We start from the raw sequence: 23,739 nt of genomic DNA on the forward strand, positions 1-23,739 counted from the left end.
ATGAGAACTGACTACACACCCACGCCTTTGTACAAGTGACTCTCTTCCTGTTGCTGGCAACTCGAAACGACAACTTTCCCTCCATGATAAAGTTTGAAAACAACACAAGGAACTAAGATAAACAGCAGGTACTTTAATTTGTAAGTTTCAAATTGTGGATACACATCTTCCTCACGCTCAGTTGTTACTGAAAAGAATTCACAACAAAATGTCAGTAGGGCATTACTGCTACATACAATGATCATTACCGAAACAAGAACGGTTACAATGTGAAGGTCAATACAGTTGTAGCTGGGTATCGTTAGGTAGAAGAAATTGTAGTGTGAATGACTAGTTGACTGGATTTCAACTTCATTATTCTTTTGGTGTGTCACCATCGCTTCTTCGTTGATGCATTTGAGGTTGATCACTTACGATGGGTGGCCGCAGTGACGCTGGCTACAGTGGTCATCGAATACCTACGATGGGTGGCCGCAGTGACGCTGGCCATCAATACAGTGGACATTGAATACCTACGATAGGTGGCCACAGTGACGCTGGCCATCAATACAGTGAATATTGAATACCTACGATGGGTGGCCACAGTGACGCTTGCCATCAATACAGTGGACATTGAATACCTACGATAGGTGGCCACAGTGACGCTGGCGAATTAATACAGTGAATATTGAATACCTACGATGGGTGGCCGCAGTGACGCTGGCCATCAATACAGTGAACATTGAATACCTACGATGGGTGGCCACAGTGCCGCTTGCCATTAATACAGTGAATATTGAATACCTACGATAGGTGGCCACAGCGACGCTGGCCATCAATACATTGAATATTAAATACCTACGATGGGTGGCCACAGTGACGCTTGCCATTAATACAGTGACTATTGAATACCTACGATAGGTGGCCACATTGACGCTTGCCATCAATACAGTGAATATTGAATACCTACGATGGGTGGCCACAGTGACGCTTGCCATTAATACAGTGAATATTGAATACCTACGATAGGTGGCCACAGTGACGCTTGCCATCAATACAGTGAATATTGAATACCTACGATAGGTGGCCACTGTGACGCTGGCCATCAATACAGTGGACATTGAATACCTACGATGGGTGGCCACAGTGACGCTTCCCATTAATACAGTGAATATTGAATACCTACGATGGGTGGCCACAGTGACGCTGGCCATGAATACAGTGAATACTGAATACCTACGATGGGTGGCCACAGTGACGCTGGCCATTAATACAGTGAATAATGAATACCTACGATGGGTGGCCACAGTGACGCTGGCCATCAATACAGTGGAAGTTGAATACCTACGATAGGTGGCCACAGTGACGCTTGCCATTAATACAGTGGACGTTGAATACCTACGATAGGTGGCCACAGTGACGCTCGCCATCAATACAGTGGACGTTGAATACCTACGATGGGTGGCCGCAGTAACGCTGGCCATTAATACAGTGAATAATGAATACCTACGATGGGTGGCCACAGTGACGCTGGCCATCAATACAGTGGAAGTTGAATACCTACGATAGGTGGCCACAGTGACGCTTGCCATTAATACAGTGGACGTTGAATACCTACGATAGGTGGCCACAGTGACGCTCGCCATTAATACAGTGGACATTGAATACCTTCGATGGGTGGCCGCAGTGACGCTGGCCATCAATACAGTGGACATTGAATACCTACGATGGGTGGCCACAGTGACACTGGCGAATTAATACAGTGAATATTGAATACCTACGATGGGTGGCCACAGTGACGCTGGCCATCAATACAGTGGACGTTGAATACCTACGATGGGTGGCCGCAGTGACGCTGGCCGTCAATACAGTGGATATTGAATACCTACGATGGGTGGCCACAGTGAAGCTGGCTAATTAATACAGTGAATATTGAATACCTACGATGGGTGGCCACAGTGACGGTGGCCATCAATACAGTGGACGTTGAATACCTACGATGGGTGGCCGCAGTGACGCTGCCCGTCAATACAGTGGACGTTAAATACCTACGATAGGTGGCCAAAGTGACGCTGGCCATCAATACAGTGGACATTGAATACCTACGATAGGTGGCCACAGTGACGCTGGCCATCAATACAGTGGATATTGAATACCTACGATGGGTGGCCACAGTGACGCTGGCCATCAATACAGTGGACGTTGAATACCTACGATGGGTGGCCACAGTGACGCTGGCCATCAATACAGTGGACGTTGAATACCTACGATAGGTGGCCACAGTGACGCTGGCCATCAATACAGTGAATATTGAATACCAACGATGGGTGGCAAAAGTGACGCTTGCCATCAATACAGTAGACGTTGAATACCTACGATGGGTGGCCGCAGTGACGCTTGCCATCAATACAGTGGACGTTAAATACCTACGATAGGTGGCCAAAGTGACGCTGGCCATTAATACAGTGGACATTGAATACCTACGATAGGTGGCCACAGTGACGCTGGCCATCAATACAGTGGACGTTGAATACCTACGATAGGTGGCCACAGTGACGCTTGCCATCAATACAGTGGACATTGAATACCTACGATGGGTGGCAGCAGTGACGCTGGCCATAAATACAGTGGATATTGAATAACTACGATAGGTGGCCACAGTGACGCTTCCCATTCATACAGTGGACATTGAATACCTACGATGGGTGGCAGCAGTGACGCTGGCCATAAATACAGTGGACATTGAATACCTACGATGGGTGGCCACAGTGACCCTGGCGAATTAATACAGTGAATATTGAATACCTACGATGGGTGGCCACAGTGACGCTGGCCATCAATACAGTGGACATTGAATACCTACGATGGGTGGCCACAGTGACGCTTGCCATCAATACAGTGGACGTTAAATACCTACGATAGGTGGCCACAGTGACGCTTGTCATCAATACAGTGGACGTTGAATACCTACGATAGGTGGCCACAGTGACGCTGGCCATCAATACAGTGGACGTTGAATACCTACGATGGGTGGCCACAGTGACGCTGGCGAATTAATACAGTGGATATTGAATACCTACGATAGGTGGCCACAGTGACGCTTGCGAATTAATACAGTGAATATTGAATACCTACGATGGGTGGCCACAGTGACGCTGGCCATCAATACAGTGGACGTTGAATACCTACGATAGGTGGCAGCAGTGACGCTGGCCATAAATACAGTGGACATCGAATACCTACGATGGGTGGCCACAGTGACGCTGGCGAATTAATACAGTGAATATTGAATACCTACGATAGGTGGCCACAGTGACGCTGGCCATCAATACAGTGGACATTGAATACCTACGATGGGTGGCCACAGTGACGCTTGTCATCAATACAGTGGACGTTGAATACCTACGATGGGTGGCCACAGTGACGCTGGCGAATTAATACAGTGGATATTGAATACCTACGATAGGTGGCCACAGTGACGCTTGCCATTAATACAGTGGACATTGAATACCTACGATGGGTGGCCGCAGTGACGCTGGCGAATTAATACAGTGGATATTGAATACCTACGATGGGTGGCCACAGTGACGCTTGCCATTAATACAGTGGACAATGAATACCTACGATGGGTTGCCGCAGTGACGCTGGCCATCAATACAGTGGACATTGAATATCTACGATAGGTGGCCACAGTGACGCTGACCGTCAATACAGTGGATATTGAATACCTACGATAGGTGGCCACATTGACGCTTGCCATCAATACAGTGGACATTGAATACCCACGATGGGTGGCCACAGTGACGCTGGCCATCAATACAGTGGATATTGAATACCTACGATGGGTGGCCACAGTGACGCTTGCCATCAATACAGTGGACCTTGAATACCCACGATGGGTGGCCACAGTGACGCTGGCTACCAATACAGTGTAGGTTGTGTACTTATGAAGGGTAGCCGCAGTGACACTGGCCGTCAATACAGTGATGGTTGTATACTTACGGTGGGTAGCCACAGTGACACTGGCCGTCAATGCAGTGATGGTTGTATACTTGCGATGGGTAGCCACATTGACACTGGCCGTCAATACGGTGCAGTTTGTATACTTACGGTGGGTAGTGACAGTGGCCGTCAATACGGTGCAGTTTGTATACTTACGGTGGGTAGCCACAGTGACACTGGCCGTCAATACAGTGATGGTTGTATACTTACGGTGGGTAGCCACATTGACACTGGCCGTCAATACGGTGCAGTTTGTATACTTACGGTGGGTAGCCACAGTGACACTGGCCGTCAATACAGTGATGGTTGTATACTTACGATGGGTAGCCACAGTGACACTGGCCGTCAATACAGTATTGGTTGTATACTTACGGTGGGTAGCCACAGTGACACTGGCCGTCAATACGGTGCAGTTTGTATGCTAAAGGTGGGCAGCCACAGTGACACTGTCCGCCAATACAGTGATGGTTGTATACTTACGATGGGTAGCCACAGTGACACTGGCCGTCAATACAGTGATGGTTGTGTACTTACGATGGGTAGCCACAGTGACACTGGCCGTCAATACAGTGATGGTTGTATACTTACGATGGGTAGCCACAGTGACACTGGCCGTTAATACAGTGATGGTTGTATACTTGCGATGGGTAGCCACAGTGACACTGGCCGTTAATACAGTGATGGTTGTATACTTGCGATGGGTAGCCATAGTGACACTGGCCGTCAATACGGTGCAGTTTGTATACTTACGGTGGGTAGCCACAGTGACACTGGCCGTCAATACGGTGCAGTTTGTATACTTACGGTGGGTAGCCACAGGGAGACTGGCCGTCAATACTGTGTAGGTTGTATACTTACGGTGGGTAGCCACAGGGACACTGGCCGTCAATACTGTGTAGGTTGTATACTTACGGTGGGTAGCCACAGTGACACTGACCGTTAATACTGTGTAGGTTGTATACTTACGGTGGGTAGCCATAGTGACACTGGCCGTCAATACAGTGTAGGTTGTATACTTACGGTGGGTAGCCACAGTGACACTGGCCGTCAATACAGTGTAGGTTGTATACTTACGGTGGGTAGCCATAGTGACACTGGCCGTCAATACAGTTGAGGTTGTATACCTACGGTGGTTAGCCACAGTGACACTGGCCGTCAATACTGTGTAGGTTGTATACTTACGCTGGGTAGCCACAGAGACACTGGCCGTCAATACTGTGCAGTTTGTATACTTACGGTGGGTAGTGACAGTGGCCGTCAATACGGTGCAGTTTGTATACTTACGGTGGGTAGTGACAGTGGCCGTCAAAACGGTGCAGTTTGTATACTTACGCTGGGTAGCCACAGAGACACTGGCCGTCAGTACAGTGCAGTTTGTATACTTACGGTGGGTAGTGACAGTGGCCGTCAAAACCGTGCAGTTTGTATACTTACGATGGGTAGCCACAGTGACACTGGCCGTCAATACAGTGCAGTTTGTATACTTACGGTGGGTAGTGACAGTGGCCGTCAAAACGGTGCAGTTTGTATACTTACGCTGGGTAGCCACAGAGACACTGGCCGTCAATACTGTGTAGGTTGTATACTTACGGTGGGTAGCCACAGAGACACTGACCGTCAATACGGTGCAGTTTGTATACTTACGGTGGGTAGCCACAGTGACACTGGCCGTCAATACAGTAAGTTTGTATACTTACGGTGGGTAGCCACAGTGACACTGGCCGTCAATACAGTGCAGTTTGTATACTTACGGTGGGTAGCCACAGTGACACTGACCGTCAATACGGTGCAGTTTGTATACTTACGATGGGTAGCCACAATGACACTGGCCGTCAATACAGTAAGTTTGTATACTTACGGTGGGTAGCCACAGTGACAAAATCCGTCAATACAGTGGAGGTCGGAGACAGGCTGGCACGTGCAGTCTATCTGGCCATTGTTGTAAGCGTCAAAGCATTCATTCTGGTTTCTGCATCTGGCTGTGGATGTGGTGTCGGGTATTATTATGTAAGAAAGATTTACACAGTTATATCCACAATCATGTGGAAGGCACACAATAATACAAACACCAATCTGATAGGTATATGCACATGTTAACTTTAACGTGTGATAAATGGTTAACTCCCTTTGATAGAAATTATGAACTGCATTTAGTAAATCAATAATTGTCAGAAACCCTGGTAATATCGCCAGTGCCACGCAATGTTTCACACATACTTTTTCGAGACAATTTCAAACATGTTTAATATCAAACTTCAAATTATGGTCACTATTCCAAGAGGTATGACACCCGGCCTACCTAGGTTAGGTTCCGGAGCACACAGAACGACGCACGTGCAGGTTCCCGCCTCACATGCGAGAGATCCACCAGAGTTACACTGAGTGATGGAGCAGTCACGGACATCGTTACACGCCTCTCCCTGCACGGAGACCACTACAACACAAATATCACAACTGGGTTTTGCAGAGTAAAAGTTACAGGAAGGCAAATGGCGTTTGTAGAGAGGTCGTCAGTGAACAACCAACGAGAAATAATTATGTCCAGAGTGAATAGCTAACTTCTTTAAATCATTCCTGAGTAGGGGCAGATAATTTGCTATTCCGAGTTTCACATAAACTGGTACCTATTGTCACCTTAAGAAAGAAACAAGTGTGAAATGTCTCACCTTCGAAGACACCTAACTGACGTCGCTTCGTTTAGATGTCATGATCAATTGATGACGTACTAACGTAGCAAAGTGAAGTGTTATTGGTTCACCTAACCAATCTGCTCCTTAACACTGGTCACGGTCACGTGTGTACAAACGTCTTTCATTGGACATGTTCACGTGTTACTGTAGATCGCCCAGCCTTTGAGGACCTTTAACTCACCCTTTTGATCTTCGCAGAAACTTCTAGAAACACACAATATGGACTCCGCGTTATCTGGAGGCTGTAACTAGATTAAGGTGTGATAGGTAGACCTGACGTTATTACAACCTTAAGCCATGAAACTGTGTCTACAAAAACATATGAAGCACTTTCAAGGGCAGTTAAAGCAATGTATTCAGCTGAGCATCTAATATCTAGATTTAGAAATATACCTGTTAAATCGCTGTTCAGGGTAATTGATGATAATATACTGCCAGTACTGATGTACAGCTCGGAACCTTATATCGCCCCAGTATTGAGAAAATCTTTACACAAATTTGTAAATTTGCATTTGGCGTCAGCTACCGGTCACCAAATAAGGCAATTTCAGCAGAATGCTGAAGGTACCCAATATTTGAAAACTATCAATGCAGAGTTATCTCATACTGGATACGTTTGCTCAGACAACCAGCTACACGCTACTCTAGACGATGCTAGTACATGCTTAAACACCTTGAAAACTTGGGAGATATGAATTGGGCTTCTTTTATCTCATGGATTTGCGCATGCGTGAACATCCCAGGATGTTGAAAAAAAAATCATGTTCTTAAAAATGTTAAACAACGATGTAAAGACATGTGTTGTCAAAACTGACCAGGTGATATCAGATGTTCACAATCGCTACATGCTTATTCCATGTTTACGACGGACGTAATACCATAAACATATTTAACAACATTTCGATCTGTATGTTTATGGAGCACGAAGTCCAGGTGTGGTATACATACCCTCCATATACAGTTATACAGACGTCCCAAAGATAAGGATGTTTTAACATCGGTGTGTCCCTACTGCAAATATTACCAAGCGGATTAATACCACGTGTTATAAATACATGTAAGTGCAGAATATGAAGACATAAGATTTCAAATACCCACCTAACTATCAGTAACTTCAGTTAATGAACAAACAAAATGGCCACATTCTTCTCAGTTTTTGTTAATAAGGTATTTGAACGAAAGATGATACATTGAATAAATAAAAAACTCAAATGTGTAAATCTGTTCAGATCCAAAATACAAATGGTGCCCCATGACGAATTTTCCTACAACAAAATGTCATTGTACTATTGACCTCATGGCCACATATATGATATAAATCTGTCTGTCTGTCTGTCCATCTGTCCGCATGTTTCACTTCCATGAGGTCGTACACACCACGACTGACCTATTGTCCTGATTCTGTGCTTCTGCACAATGACAATGTATGTAAATTTGCCCTAATGATTACCCCCATGTGTAGTGTAATAAAGTATAGTTTTGACCTGAACTATCATAGTTAAAGCACGGGGACTTTGACGTCATAAACTATACTTTATTACACTACACATTGGTACAGAGCAAACTTAATTATTTTTATTATTTTAAGATTACCCTCATGTTGTAATGGAGCTGGGATAAATATCAAATATGTAATGACGTTCATTGAACATCCTCGAACAGGGCCAACTGACGGGCTCTTCTACCTAATTGCCTGCACCCTTATGTTAAGGGAAATATTTACAACAGCACTAAACTGGATAGTTTGTTGTTTGAATACGTCATTATCCATTCAGTGTGCGGTTAGCCATGATTCCATGCAGCATTAAGTAGGATTTATAAATATATGTTATAATAATTTGACTCGAAACATTCCACAGCTGCATTGTGGGGCCGAGCCAAGAAATGTAAACAAAACCGAAATTCGGTGCCGCTGTATACTGTGACTTTAGATGTTGTCTGTCGTACAAGTTGCAACTTGGTTTCCACCACTAATGTTACAAAACTGCAGCAACTGCAAGCCTTGCAATACTGTGCTCACCGAGTTGGTGGCGCTCCATGATACCCGACGTGAATCGACGGCCTGAGGCGTAATATGGCGGCGTCGCGGAGCGAACATGGTGGAGGATGAGCAATATGGCGGTCGTTCTGTTTGACTGCAGTAAGTTGCTTAATGCCGTACGCTGAGCAACTGGTGTACATGTGGTTATGAAACCTGTTAAAGATTGCCCATTCCTTTGGGGTAGACTGCAATTGTTCCAATCCTTCTTCCAGAGACAAATATAATTCGGAGATACCAGCGCCCGCCATTTGTGACACGGACACAAAGGTTTGAATATGTTTGTGATGAGCCTACGGCGCGGCTTCAGAGAAGATGGACATCATCTGGCCTTATTTCTTCCAACATTATAATAGTTGGAGTGAGTGATTAAGGTTCAACTCCGCTTTCACTTGTATCGTGTATGCTAACTTCAACTGGGAGGAAAGCTCTAATGCTGCACGTCTTTGACGGTTGCCACTATGGTGAGGCCCCGAGCACGGAATGGCGCTGAGAAACCGAGAAATGCAATTAAGACGAACCTGGATTCGAACACATAAGGGACACAACTATGCACGGTGAATCAGAAACGGTCTAAGAGGTTTCTATCCTCATGTGTGTGTATACCTACCAATTACAGCCAGAAGTCCCAGGACACACACAGTCTTCATGATGTTAACCTCTCTAAATCTGAGCGCATGCCAACTTCTCACAAACTTTTATATGTTAAAGCTTATCTAAGTATTTGAATACAAGCAAATATATTTCAGTGGAAAATCATGTCATGATAAAAGTGTGCTGCACGATTGTTTGATAACACATGTTTTCGTGATCATGCAAAGGAGCGGTTGAGAGGTATACAGAAATTATACTGTTGAAGTAAAGGGAGTATTCTGTGGACAGGACGATCAAGTGATCGATATAATGAGCAACGATCCACGCCTTTGGGATGTGACGACACGTAATATACAACCAGCATACATTGCTGGAGACCTTCTGTAAAAAGAATCACTATGGGGTTCATATGTTTTGAAATCTTGAAATCTCTTATAGCACTTTCGTGTGACCCTCATAACCCCTGCAGGGGTTGAAGCGATAGGTTCAGGTGAGAAGAGGAACGATCAACTACATCCAGAAGAGGATCGTCGATCCAATACCAAACATAACATACCCAAAGCAGAGGTGTGCAGAAGAGATGATCCGTCACACTAGTAACCATCAGCTCCACATGACGACTTCGTCATAAACACTAAACAGACGAATGAGAATATGCTCCAGTCAGATACTGAGTCTGGGAAATCTCAATCAAAAACAATTTCAATATTTATTGTAACAAGAGAAAACCATGACTACACAGAACAAGATCATGTACACTTCAACTCTATCTGTGAAGATGTTTCCAGAGACCTGTTTTGCGAACACCAAAGGTCCAGACATTTGTTTCAGACCTTGGACGTCAGTCACAGTAATGTCTCGGAGATGGTATCCATCCTAAGTGTTCACCCAAACTACAATGACTGTGTAAAGCCATAGCAGAGGCAACATGGCGCGTTTGGAGCAAGGAAAGCAAGGAGGAGCAAAGGTGTAAGCTCCGAGAATTACCGACGGAATCCAAAACGATATCGTGACACAAAGCAGAATAAAAAGCCTCTTCCGGTAAAATCCGGAGAGTGTGTACTGGACACAACAATATGTCTTTGGTATCCTCAGAATTCAAAATAGATTCAAAGGTGGAATAGAAAATAACTGATCTGGGTGTTTGGGATGTTGATTTTTGGAAAGTTGATTTTTGCAAAGTACGCCAGAGCCAAGAGGAAGATGTTTTCAATGTAATACACTCAAACTCTTTCTCAGCAAGTTGTTCATAATCAGCCTAAGTGAGATGACAAAGTATGACGGGTCTGCCAACTTGAATGACTGAATCAAGGATTGTAGTTCCGCCATTTGCGCCTGTAGTAGTCGTGACGATGGAATTAATCACAGCCAAGTATGTAGCTAAGGTACGGCCGGAGATGGTGAAGACATTCAGGAATCTGTTGCTGAGAAGCAGTAGCGGGTGTACTAAAGTACTCATGGAAATGAAAAAAACCTGTTTTGCTGGGTTTAATAGTCGACACAAAGCTTTACGTAGATGTAAATACGAAATAACAAAACAACTGGAAAAGTACTAGTCTGGATTTGCTAGTTTTATCTCAGTGCTCAATACAAAATGTACTTTACAGGAGGTAATTTGTAGGCACTTTCAACATTCAAAAATAAAAGTCCAAATTGACATGGCAGAAACAGGCTATAGGCATTATGCAAATTAGCCTGGAAAAAAGTTATCAAAACAACAATAAAAATAACAGCTATGTATATGTACATAATAATAATGACATGTAAGTTGTTGTTTGAGAAGGGAATATGTTACTTTTACGTTCTGATATTTTGACGATGATTCACTATCCCACAATGCCACTCACAAATCACTAACCACTTACAAATCACATGCGCTTGGGTTTCAAGCACCTGTTTTCACTAGTCGTCAAGGTGTCATAGGTCATGGACATTCACCTTGATCTACTAACACCTGGTTATGCTCACACACTTTTACGTGTAAAAAGACATAAAAACCTTTGAGACGCTGTATTTGTGCCAAGGCCCAATTAGTACTAATTGAGTTGTTTGAATATTTATATATTTTGTATATTAACTGCATTTATTTAAAATCTGAGATCGAAAAAACTGTTTTTTTTTATTTCCGTGAGTACTTTAATACAATGCGCGTGACAGTAGCCCTCAAAAGCCTTCCACTTATTGTCGTATAAGGAATTGGATGACGAGCGGTGGGCCTCAGATATTGATTTGGCTACCTGTCTGGAGTAACCAATCACAACATGGGATTTCTGTAAATGCACCAAACGCATATATTGATGATGTCGAGTGACGGAGGATGGAGCAACTGGGAGTGAGGTTGAAGGAGTAGTCGACCCTTAGAGGCAGACGATAAAACCTTCTATCAGCAAGTTGGATGAGCGTGGTGAACCAACTCCGAGCCGGCCAATAATGCTCGACCAAAAGCAGTGTGAAATGACTGGTGGACTATATTTCCTGCAATGCCCAAGGTAGAACATCGGTTGGGTGAAAAGCATAAACATGTAGGCACCACGATATTGCTGATGTTTCGTGGTCCGAAGCCTGAGGGACGGGAATTGGAAATACGAACCAGGATAGCTGAGTGTTGAAGCAGGTTGCGAAGAGATCGACGTCAGGGCACAGAAATAACTGCTAAATCCACTTGAAAATCGGACGTGAACGCCATTCCATGGGAGAGGATTTATCGGGTCAAGACAGGGAATCTACTATGACGTTGCGGACGCCAGGGATGTGTCCCACTCGAACCTGAATATTAAGTGAGTCGATCAGTTGAAAGAAGTTGAACACCAGAGACAGTAGAGACATCGACTTGGTTGACTTGGTGGAGTGCATCTTGCATCATAAAAAAATATAAGCAAAAGTAACAAAAGATATTTAGGGTCGCGAAAGTTCTGTATTATACATGTATATATGATTATATACAAAATCAACTTTAACAAAAACAAGTCTTGAAAACGTTGAGACGGCTGTTGGAAGCGAATGAATACACACTGGTCAAGTAACAAAAATGGGGCTTTGCGAACGAACGGTCTCGACTGACGAGTTAAGTGAGAAATTTACAGTTTATAACGGAACATTTTCAAGAAAAAAACAAACGCCAAGAAGGCGATATTAACTCCATAAATGACCACCCGTCATGATTTTGCCTTGTCAAAGTGGAACTAAGGTAAAAAGGAAGTCAACAGTTTGTGAACGGGATAGGTGAGGTGAGGTGAAATGGGGTTTAACGTCGCGTCCAAGATTATTGCACTTATATAGCGACATGCATGTACGTGTGTGTGTGTGTGTGTGGCTGCTGGTACTAGTCCGGGCTGATTTATAGTGCTAGCTCACTCTCCTCACCTCACCTCTTCCACCCTCGGCGGAATACATTTGTTGCATACTTTTTACAAGGTCCAAGAATACCATGAAAAATAAAAAATGACCTGAGCAAATTCAACAATCTCTAAAATTGCCTGCCCACATTACGCATTCTAATATTTCAGTACAACATATATATTTAATTAATCGGTATGAAAGTATTTTTGTTAGTTATGTCTTTACTGGACCGTTGGCTGTCCTGGTCTGTTACAATCAAATTTGTTAATAACCCCAATGGCCAAAAATATCCACAACACAATAATACATTATGAGAGTTTAAAAGGTACGTCAATAATTTGTGTTGAAATCGGTCATTATTGAATTAGTTTAATACATTTTTCAACTGTAAGTATATTATACACAGGGATATTACACGGCATGTGGTTATGGAAAGCCAGGTGTAGTTACATAGCATCAATGGAAGGATGATGCAGTCAGGGGAGGCGTTACCTGTATGTGAACAATGGCACCTGTACATTTGAATGTATCATCCAACACAGCCCTGCAATGACATCAATATATATATTTTAATTTGTATATAAGATCACATTTCCTTTTTCACTGCGGTGTGGAAATGATAATCTATTTTTTTCCACGTTTTTTTAAAGAAACTTATATTGCCTAAATCAATTGAAATACTCGGTGTTATTTTGATCGAAGAACCCATATTCCGACGCGCATTCTGATTGGCTTGCGCCGTTTCGACGCATACTGGCCTTCGAGAAGGGAACGAGCCTTGTTGTAGGTTACGGAAACATGCGAGTGGTGACGAATGGTGCCAATCTATGCACAGAGCATATCGGGAGATTGTGCCACAGAGCCCCCGACAATCGGAGCACATATACAGATCAGACGGTGAAAACAGGTCAAACAGACGGCACAACAACACACTTATTGTTCATCAATGATGCAATCTGGAACCTATCTGTGAGCACGTCACCACAGCGTGGCGATAAGAGAGAGAGAGAGAGAGCAGGCTGGGGAAATCACGTGTTAAGCACGTGTAGGTTAACCGACATACACCGTATGCGTGATCCAGGTGGTTGGGAGGTGATATTGTTGATTCCAGGTGTGTTCGGATGAATTGTGTTTTCAGAAGCTGGAAACTTTTGTTAAAGCACGTTTTCCAATGAGGATGAAAAAAAAGAAAGAGATAGGATAGGTTTAAAACTTTGAGTTCTTCGTCGACTGATAGGAACGTAACATCATCATTTTAAAAAAAGTCTGGAAGAGAAGCAGTTCGTGCATTGCAGTCCCCTTGAAGTATTATTTTACAGCCTGGATATTTAGGTGAAAAATAAACAACACCAAGAATGATATTAAATTTGAGACCACATCACTTTACATTAATGATAGGCTTTACTTAGAAGTTGATAGGTGACAAAGTGGACACAAATTATGGATAACAACTTCTTTATTCACTGTAAAGGCGACGTTATAACGATCTATACCGAAACGTCGCCTTGACAGTAAATATAGAAGTTGTTAATCACGCTAGATGTACAACTAGTCATTATGGATATGTATACAGAATACTACACTCATTCTCGTCAGATACCATAGAAAGTTCCCGAGTTTCGTAAAAATGGTATGTAACGAGAATGAGTGTGGTATTTTATTTATTACCCACGTTAAATTTATATTAGAGTGTAAAAACATAACAACTTTCGTTCGTTGACAGACTAAACTGAAACCGGTTGCAAAATCTGGTTGCGCATGAATATTGATGTAAGCCCAAATATGGGTTGTGTTTGCAAACATAACAGCACCGACGCTCAGGATCATTTTGGAAGAATTTCTAATGGCCATGTTGTTAGTACGGAGGACACCTATAAACAATTTGAAAAATCACAATAGCGCCGCGCTTTGAATATCGGACCAACAGTCGGTCACTCGCACTGACGGGGTCCCGGCTGTGCAATCAAAATTGTTTGTTTCCTTGATCTATCAGCTAAATTTATATCATGTCCGTACCATTTTGGAAGATGGAAATCAGAGTGTTCATGTTAACTGTACGACCCTATACTGAAGACGTGAAAATCAACAACCTCAAGTCTGCTTGCATGTCAGTGACAGCTTCGAACGAAGGGCAAGGATTAAGAAAAGACAACCGTGATCCACTCATAGCGTTTTACGCTGGAGATAGGGAATGGTATTGTTCACATTTGGGATACATTTGGGCCACATAATCAGAAGTGAGGCACACTTCTACGGAGTTTTCGAATGATTTGTATCGGAAATGTTCTCTTTGAGTGATCTGGTAGTGCAGTCGTGAACAAACAACTCCCGAAATAGTGCCACAAAATATGCTTCGATGAGGACACTGATGGCACAACCGGATCATCCCAAGGAAGTCTAGATATCTGGCCACATAGTTTAAACTGACTTCATTTCACCACGCTTATCCTTTTACGTTATATCAAATTGAAAGTTGCGAAAGTGGTCGGGTGCGTCACGCTCATGGGGATCCTCGATCTATTGATCGGTAGGCTAGTCGTACATTGTAAATGGATAGAACTCGATTATATGTCTGTAGAAGCTCTATGCATAACTTATATAGACTGAACCGAATTTGATGTGTGTGACTATCTTGTTTGGTTTAATAAAGTGTTTGTAAACATCTCTCGCTCTCATGAGATTGCTTCAGTTCTGTCCTTGTAGTTGCAAAATGAATGACGTCTCGCGATTTTTTTATGAATGAAAAAAGTAGTCCAGGTGTGACAGAGGTCACGGTTATCCAATCAAAACGAATAAAATAAGGCCAACCTTGTACGACACATGTGTGACGTACGGTTTTAGTATCTTACCACCTGTATCATCACCACGTGGGTATTAAATATAATCTCACCATAGTGTCTCTTGATATCAAATATATCAACACGAGTTAATAAAAGTGGAAAAACTCCGAGTCTTGCCAAGGATTTTTTCCCACTTTTATCAACGAGTGTTTGATATCAAAAGACACAAGGGTCAAATTTTATTTATCATCCAACATCATTCTTCCCACATTTACAGTTTGTAGACAGTAATAAGCAGTGTCATTAGTGTAAAAGTACTGCTAACAGCTTCAGTAGCAGAGCCATTAGTGATCTTATTTGATTGTGACGTCACAAGTGTCTGCAAAGCATCGTGATGCAATTTCTTTGCAGCGATATCTACAATGTAGATTTTACCAAGGCGATATCTCCTGTGGGAGCCAAGGCTCGCTAAATACAATGTTTATTCCTAATGCAGAATATTTACCATCCCCAAACACACAAGCGTGATAACCTCTTTATCATATATTGTCATTCTTTAATTCTGTGCTTGAAAATCGCCTTTCCTCTCTCACAAATATTTTCCCTCTCTCACGAGTTTTCCTGGAATGCGCGCATTAATATTTATTACGTCACATGGTGAGTGATGTGTCAGTCGGACAGTGACAGGAGCCAGTATAGCTCCAACAAAAATCTATTTCTTAGACAGTGGCGAAGCAACATATACGCAAAACAACAATTGTTGTTACTTGCCTTTCGCGGCAATCCATCGGTCTGTCTGCTAGAGTAACTGCCCTTTGTCAAAGGTAAGCTACTCTAATCCTAGTCTATGAGACGTCACGGCCACGGTCAGACGTTGGTCTGTCCTGTCATAACGTTAAGTGCAGTCAGATGTACACACAGCGTCAAAACCAAACAAGGTAACAATTCAAACATGTTTCGGCCAAATCCAACTATCTTAGTTTGTGGAAAAGGTTTCAAGCCGCAGAGGTCGACAAGCACAGATATGGCTACTGATCCCGCTTGGCTAGGCCCAGTGCCCTCGCCAAATTGTTTCGAAATTTATATCTCCAAAGTTGACAAAAGTTATAAAATGCCTTAGCTACATCACAGTTAGACACTGATTTTCAGTATATTAGACTGTTCTTTTGATAATGATAGCAATTATCCCCTTAATTTATCCAGATTCCCGATGGTTAATTCTGACTCGAACGCCGAATGACAAGGGCGACGCCATGTTTGTTTGTAAACAGTGAAAGTAGTCCCTACTTGACCTTTGATAATTGCATCTCTATCTGCATATGACCCCAACGGGTATAGTTTTTATCCGTTGGCTTTATCCTGCCGAGAAACCTACCTATAGGGCCCGTAAGTCTCGCGAAGCGCTACTTCCGGTGCCAGCATTTTCGGTGACATGCCTATACTCGTGAACTAGTTCTGCTTTCGAAATGCGCGACCCCCAAAGCTTACTCTGTAGACGGTACCAAGTAAACTACCACGCTTGGTTGTCACCGCTGTTGACAGTCGTAAAAGTTTACTTATTTCAGAATAATGTGATCGGTTATTTGTCATTCCTATTAGGTTTATCGGTTCCTGACTGACAACTGACAACCATGGGACCGTTCGTAAAGGTATGTGTTCTTTTCTTTACCTTTAAAATAATTTTGACAACCAGTGCGGTACTATCGTTCAGACGTGTATTTATAGTCTCAGTGGACAGTGTTTTATGATTACTGAGGATGTGTTACATGTTTCTGTGATGTAATATTATTTATGAAGATGTAACTACTAATAGGTAGGCCACTTTACCCAACTTACCACGGTATTCTGATATCTGACAGCATGAGCAGTGTCAAGGAAGCCGTGCCTTTGACAGTTTGAAAAGGCATAAAATTAGGCAAGATTTGGAGGATGAAATTTGGAAAATCTATGCTATGAATATATTTGTAAACGTGAAGTTTATTTCAGTATATTGTATTAATTTATTTTTTTAGTAATTATAGTACTCAATAACCCAGTCATGTGTTTGGAACTTAAAATTTAATATGCACTATATTTGGTCATATTTACCATGTTTACTCTGTCACACAACTTTAATTAAGTAAATAATTTTCCATTAAGAAATTTGTTAGTTTTGAGCAGAAACTTATTTTGAAATGATTTTTTTGTGAAGGAGACAAGAGGGTTTTTATGCAATGCAGAAAGCCTGTGCATAAATTAGTTTGTATATTAAATGTGAATAGATATAATAATGCAGATAACTCTCATCTACATGTACTGGATGACTGTATGGAAGTGCAGATGTCAGAAATTAACAAGAAAGACTCAAAAGACCGCCCCCCAAAAAAAAGAAAAAAAAAGAAAAAAAAGATAATAATAAAAAAATGTTTTTTTTTAAATAATCAAAAGTTGAGAGAAAATGAATGATCTCCTCTACTTTGGATGAATGACAGTCATTACTGCATGCCAAATAGATTTTCTTAGCCCTGCCTGTAAATATATTGATCCCAAAAATAATTATCCAAATTAAATTAAATAAAGTTCTTCTCATCAACATGCACCAAAAAAGAATGTATGGGACAATAAACATAAAAAACTTATAGTGTCACAAATCACTCAACAGTTAATCAAATAACCATGAAGGCAAGTCAATACATTATATTGATTACTATAATCTAGTATTTGAAATAAATATATCAAACCCTAACCTGTAAAACACGCATGCCCCTTAATTTCGAATTACATTTGAATATGCATTATCATGGTTATAATAAAAGTATGTAAGTCAAATTGTTTTATTTTACTCACATATTTCAATGAAAGACCTCTTAGTCTCAGGTGGTTTCAGGTTTGTGCAACAAGTAACTGCTGTTAGTATTACATATGAATATTCACAGTGATATACCTATTTTTCAAATTGTGTAAACATTATTTGTTAAGTCCGGTGATGAATAGAACTGGTGTTGGACAATGGTAATTTTACACTGTGTATGTACTTGATGTCTAGCTCTATGTTGTTGCAGAACATGAATGGTTTTTTTCTTGGTCATACAGGAGTGAATTTCTGCTGTACAGCAACCAAAAGATAAAGCAGCATCCAGCACACAGAAACTTCAAGTCAGAAGTGGCCAAAAAGCAAGACAAATACACTGAATTATGGAGGCGATCACCAATGACATGTCCTACATTAAGAAAGATACTAACTAATTTATGAAGTGTAATGCTATTCTGAGGGAAGAAATAAAAGTGTTACACCTCGTCAGCAATATAATTGTTATGACACTGCAGACTGTGATTGATAGCAGGGGCAAGATTAAAAGATTAATTGTGATGAACGGTAGGGTTTTTTAAATTAATATTTCTGGTTGTGAGGCTCAATTGAACCAAGAAAAGAAAATTGCCACAAGTTCAAAACATTCATAGATTCAACTTATATTATCACTCAGTCAACACTGATGAACACAATGCAGTGCAACCATATTGACTTATGCAGAGATAGAAACAATTGCACCTATTTTTCATATATTTGTGTATTTCAAATATTCTGCCAATAAATCCAAGTCAAACAAATGAGGTAACTGACATTTCACATTTTCCGCTATCCATTTGGACCAATCTGTTTTAAGATCTGGTCAAGAAATGTCGATGTTTATTGGCTATTGTTCTATGAATCAGTGTAAATTGCATGCTGGACCCTAAAACAGCGATGTAAAAAAAAGACATGTTGATATTTCAACAAAGAATTCATTTCACAAAGCAACAACTGCTATGCCATTGGTTAAGTTAAATTTTCATTGGTAAGCATCTGTTGTATTTTTTTGGGAAACTTTTGACCCATAAACTGGAAATCTATTATCACACATTCCATGTGCTTTGTTATGATATTATATTCAATATCAATTCACTATCATGGCTGATACCAGAAATATTAAAAAAACATTTTTTGTATGGCATTATCCCAGACAAAAAAACAATAAATAAGCTTCAGATCTATTCAGTAATTTTATTCCAAGGTCATGAGTATTAAACATTCATGGCAAATATTCCCAAATGCCAAGCCTGAACAAATAAATGTGCCAGCATGCACTGTTACTGGTGTCAGTATCTAGATTCACACTGGACTTTATGAGAGAGTCCCAAGATGTTCTGCAACACCATGTTGATGACAAGTAGGTCCTGTTCCAGCAAGTGTCCAGTGTATATGGTGTATTCTGATGGTCACAGACATCATTTACAGAACCAGTACTTCAGATAGAACTTTAATATGTTTACACCTGTATACACAAGAGTTGTTCTTTCATAGGCAATGCAATGCTTGACCACAAAATATTCCAAGAAATATGTTATAGTCCGAGATGCTCTTGAGGTGCAGTTATGTTTGGCATCAAGGTAATTCTGGTGATCCATATGCATCTACTCGTGAGTCAGATGAGGAAATCTTTCTCCCCTCAAACATGGAAATATGGCCCAACTGCAAAAGATAAATAACACTTATGAGATCATATAATATATACTTCTAAAATACCAACCATTTCTTACAATGCCCACATCAAGATATAATTAATAAATTAAGCATGTACATTGTACCTTCAACTGAATATTATAAACAAATGCTAAATGGGGTTGTAATGATCAAGTCTATTCACATCATACAGAATACATTTAAGTGAGGTCACTTTTCAGAGATCTTAAAAACATTAGATTAATATTTTTTTTGTGTGAATAAAACCTGATTTTACAGTGCACACAACATTATCATCGTGATGTTGGCACATATCCTTATTTATTAACACAGGCACCCCCATAAGTCTCCTTGCACAACATTAAGTATTGACAAAATTTGCATTGCAAACATGCACATGATAGGCCTTCTTAAAATATGACTATAGTTTGTGAAATCTCCCCTGGACCTACACATATAATTCTGTGACGTTCCTAATCAGAGCCGAACATTTATTATTGGAAAAGGCTCAGGATAGATGTAATGGAAATTTGCCATAACATTGTATGGTGCACAAACCGAGAGCATATTGCAAATACCTTCAGAACGAATGTTTTATGCTCATTTTTTTAACGCCATCACCATTGTACGTGTGATGATGAACCATGAACCGATCAGTATTGCCTTATCAACACTGACAATTATACCAACTTATCAGAAGTGTGCAAAAAACTTACCTCAATATTTATGAATGCGTGGCGGCCAGTTTGACATCGACCATAGGACGTCTTGACAACACTGCAACTGCTTTGACAAGCCAACACTTGCTATTCATGTTCCCCATCTCGAGTGTTTTAATGCCTGTGACAGTGTCATGTTTTTCTAAGTTACACCTGCGTGTTCCAAATATGATTCGCCGGGCCCTGTCCGACGTGACACTGCTGTCGCCATTGCCGCGAGACGTTGTTTGTCACCGGAAGTACTAAATAACGTTAGGTCTCGCGTAGTTCCGTGACCTACTTACACCCCCTATTATATGATAAAGGATGAAATCTCGGACTTCACAAATAACCCTAATGGCGCATGGCCGTAAGCTTGCTTTTTAACCGCTTACTGCCGCACTGTAATGACGTCGCGGTTTCAAAAACATATACATTGTATGACAAGTGTTACAAGGTTCCTATTTCTGCACACAATGTAACCAAATTGTATTACATTCAATAAGAGTTGATTGTCTTTCCAACAGTGTCTAAATTCAGCAAATCCAAAAGGCTTATGCACTGCCTATAGCCGTCGGTGAAGGTGACAGTATTCTATAAAGTTTGCTACCTTTCTACATTAATCGTAATATGGAAGCACCCAAATGTGGCAAGTAAAGTCACGCAAGCGCCCTTGTTTGAAATCTAAATGTCCAATAATGTCTTTCATTAGAAGCTACACATCCTAACGGTGATTTACATGGGGCATTTATGTCGAAGTACCATTCATTTAGAATTTTCCGTGAGTCATATTTACCAATATAAAATTGTCAGGGTTTTTGACGTCAAAACAAAACTGACAGATTAGTTTATACGCAGACTGTTTCAAAGATAAGAATGACAGTTTTGATTATATGTCTTGATGCAAACTAAGTTACGTCCATATATAAACTGACGGCCAAAAGATACGTTACCAACGATATTTATAGGATAAAATATGACCAACACAATTTGAAGCAGCAATAACAATTGTATTGTAGAAATTCATCATTCAGAACAGTAAAATGCGAATTTACTAATTCAACAACAAAGTCCTTTACCTCCAACAGGGTCATTTCTTGACAAGGGATCATTCGTATTCGATCAACAACATTGGTTACAACTTTGAGGTGACGACGGCCCAGACCGTTCAATACGGGACATGACCTTCGAATGAGGCGTCGAACCGTGTAGACAAGCGTCCTCACATCGACTGCAGGTATCCGATACCATTCCTCACGGAGGGCAACGATCAACGCTTGTCTCGTGAAGGGAGGATGTTGACGTTTCCGGAAACGACGCCCCAGCTGGCCCCAGAGATGTTCTATGGGTGACAGATCTGGTGATCGAGCTGGCTACGGCAGGACAGTCACGTTGTTGACGTTGAGGAAGTCTCTAGTAATACGGGCTTTATGGGGTGTGGCGTTATCTTGTTGGGACACCGTCCGTTGTTGAAGCTGGATGAAAGGAAGAACCACTGGCCGTAAGATATTGTCAATGTAGCGTTGTGCTGTCAGATTGCCTTCGATGATGACAAGTTCCTTTTTTTTTGTCTTCCCGCAAATGCCGCCCCAGACCATCACACTTCCGCCCCCGTAAGGTTCCACCTCCTGGACACAACAAGGAGCCGTACGTTCACCACGTCGTCGATAAACTCTGGCACATCGATGTTGACGGGTCAAGGTCATGCCCTTGAAAGGGCGATAAGCCCGGAGACCATTATGTCGTAGTCGTCTGGTCACTGTTTGTCTGCTGACCGTATGTCCTAAGCTTTTGGCAGCTGATGACGTCACAGTAAGAAATCTGTTCCTCAGATGAAGTACCCGTAAAAAGCGGTCATCCTGCGGGGTCGTGACCTTTGGTCTGCCACTCCGTGGTCTGTCTGCGGTTCTGCTAGTCTGTCGGAGAAGTGCGACCAGTCTGGTAATGGTCATCTTGGAGCAGTTAATGTTAATGGCCACCGCTCTCTGTGTCGCTCCCAGCTGCAGCATACATGCTCTTTCCCTCTGGACAGCGGTCAGTCTTGGCATGTTCGTTGGTGTTAATCATCGCAACCAATGATAGGGAACAGATCCGTGCGTAATTTATACCCAGAAATTGCACGATAATTTGGGAAAGAATGTTTTAAGAAATTGCTGACAAACACCAAAATGTCCCAAAATCCGTAAAGCACGTGCAAAGAACGACAGAGATCATGAAGGCTGTATTCGTGAGATGTGTTCTTTACTGTTTTTGAACAGGCTGGCATCTTTGTTTCAAAGTGGCAAATCAGTTAATGTTGGTAACGTTTCTTTTGGCCCTCAGTTTATTTCAATGTCAGTGTTCTTTCATTGATGATAAAAACAACTTCGAGGTAATTGACATCGGACATTTTTAAAGGACAAAAGGTAAAAGATGGTCAAATAGCCCAAACAATCATCAAATGGAGATCGCTCAATATCGGGCATCATTATTATTTTAAAATAATTATCAAAATTATACTAACGTACTATCACCAAAGAATAGGTACACGTAGATTCGGTTAATATCGTTGAAAACTCGTAACTCAGTTGCCATGTGATTCAATCATTGCTTCGTTTTGCAATTACCAAGACAGCTTACACTTCGGGAGTTATATTTTGTTGTAAATGGTTTAAATCTAATTCATAAAATAAGGTTGAAACTTATAAATGGACACTTTTAATACTTGAATTTGAAAGAACAGAGAAGTGTAGAGAAGGCTATATTTAATACAAAGAAACGATAACTAGTTGCGTAGTTGCAAGAAGAAAATATTTTTGTTTTTACAGTACCATAATTAGTAATATCTAAATTAAATGCAAGTGAAAATTACGAAAATATAAATTGCTTCTGTTAAAGTGTTCAATTTATGTATTGTTCATGTGTTCAGATATTTTTACAAATTTGTTTCACTATGACAACTAGAAAACATACACCCTCGTCTCACCTTGTATTTCGCAACTTGGCTGCCTTACTAAGACCTTTGTTAATAAATAAACTTGTATGGCTAGTGCATGAAATAGAACATTATCTTTAAAATTAAGTTGAATAAATCGGAGGTTAAAGTTGTATTTACACTTTGGTATTATTGCACGTACTGCTTGACTGTATTGATTTTGCC

The 23,739-nt window shown here is 41.3% G+C and overlaps 2 protein-coding genes across 4 annotated transcripts; both read right to left on the bottom strand.

The window, feature by feature from the left end:
* Positions 1–113: 113 nt before the first annotated feature.
* LOC125378042 (uncharacterized threonine-rich GPI-anchored glycoprotein PJ4664.02-like) lies at positions 114–5,829 on the bottom strand. Of its 3 annotated transcripts, XM_048392815.1 has the most exons (6): positions 3,274–5,829; positions 3,111–3,164; positions 2,082–3,000; positions 1,757–1,810; positions 1,432–1,593; positions 114–1,215 (listed from the first exon to the last, which is right to left on the bottom strand). In XM_048392815.1, exons 3-6 carry the CDS (start codon positions 2,651–2,653, stop codon positions 621–623), a joined length of 1,383 nt encoding a protein of 460 aa, XP_048248772.1. In that variant the 5' UTR covers positions 2,654–3,000; positions 3,111–3,164; positions 3,274–5,829; the 3' UTR covers positions 114–620. The 3 variants fall into 3 exon arrangements, with proteins under 3 accessions (XP_048248772.1, XP_048248773.1, XP_048248771.1); XM_048392816.1 differs by having other exon boundaries at positions 2,082–2,189; positions 2,244–5,829; XM_048392814.1 differs by having other exon boundaries at positions 2,082–5,829.
* On the bottom strand, positions 114–9,449 carry LOC124120407. The gene is made up of 4 exons (XM_046483223.2): positions 9,320–9,449; positions 6,281–6,415; positions 5,840–5,960; positions 114–187 (listed from the first exon to the last, which is right to left on the bottom strand). The coding sequence occupies exons 1-4, from the start codon at positions 9,357–9,359 to the stop codon at positions 178–180; spliced, it is 306 nt and encodes a 101-aa protein (XP_046339179.1). The 5' UTR covers positions 9,360–9,449; the 3' UTR covers positions 114–177.
* Positions 9,450–23,739: the final 14,290 nt, after the last annotated feature.

This window comes from Haliotis rufescens, unplaced genomic scaffold (genome assembly GCF_023055435.1).
Source record: "Haliotis rufescens isolate VD_foot unplaced genomic scaffold, xgHalRufe1.0.p SCAF_11, whole genome shotgun sequence".
Lineage (NCBI taxonomy): Eukaryota > Metazoa > Mollusca > Gastropoda > Lepetellida > Haliotidae > Haliotis > Haliotis rufescens.

What these genes read in the sequence shown, in the direction of transcription:
- LOC124120407 (XM_046483223.2), bottom strand. Translation starts at nt 9,359, where the DNA reads ATGAAGACTGTGTGTGTCCTGGGACTTCTGGCTGTAATTG. An exon ending in GGGACTTCTGGCTGTAATTG is followed by an intron (nt 6,416 to 9,319) that starts GTAGGTATACAC and finishes TTTGTGTTGTAG; the next exon opens with TGGTCTCCGTGCAGGGAGAG. An exon ending in TGCTCCGGAACCTAACCTAG is followed by an intron (nt 5,961 to 6,280) that starts GTAGGCCGGGTG and finishes CCACATCCACAG; the next exon opens with CCAGATGCAGAAACCAGAAT.
- LOC125378042 (XM_048392815.1), bottom strand. Translation starts at nt 2,653, where the DNA reads ATGGGAAGCGTCACTGTGGCCACCTATCGTAGTTATTCAATATCCACT. An exon ending in ACTGTGGCCACCTATCGTAG is followed by an intron (nt 1,811 to 2,081) that starts GTATTCAATGTC and finishes CACCCATCGTAG; the next exon opens with GTATTCAACGTCCACTGTAT. An exon ending in ACTGCGGCCACCCATCGTAG is followed by an intron (nt 1,216 to 1,431) that starts GTATTCAACGTC and finishes CACCCATCGTAG; the next exon opens with GTATTCAGTATTCACTGTAT.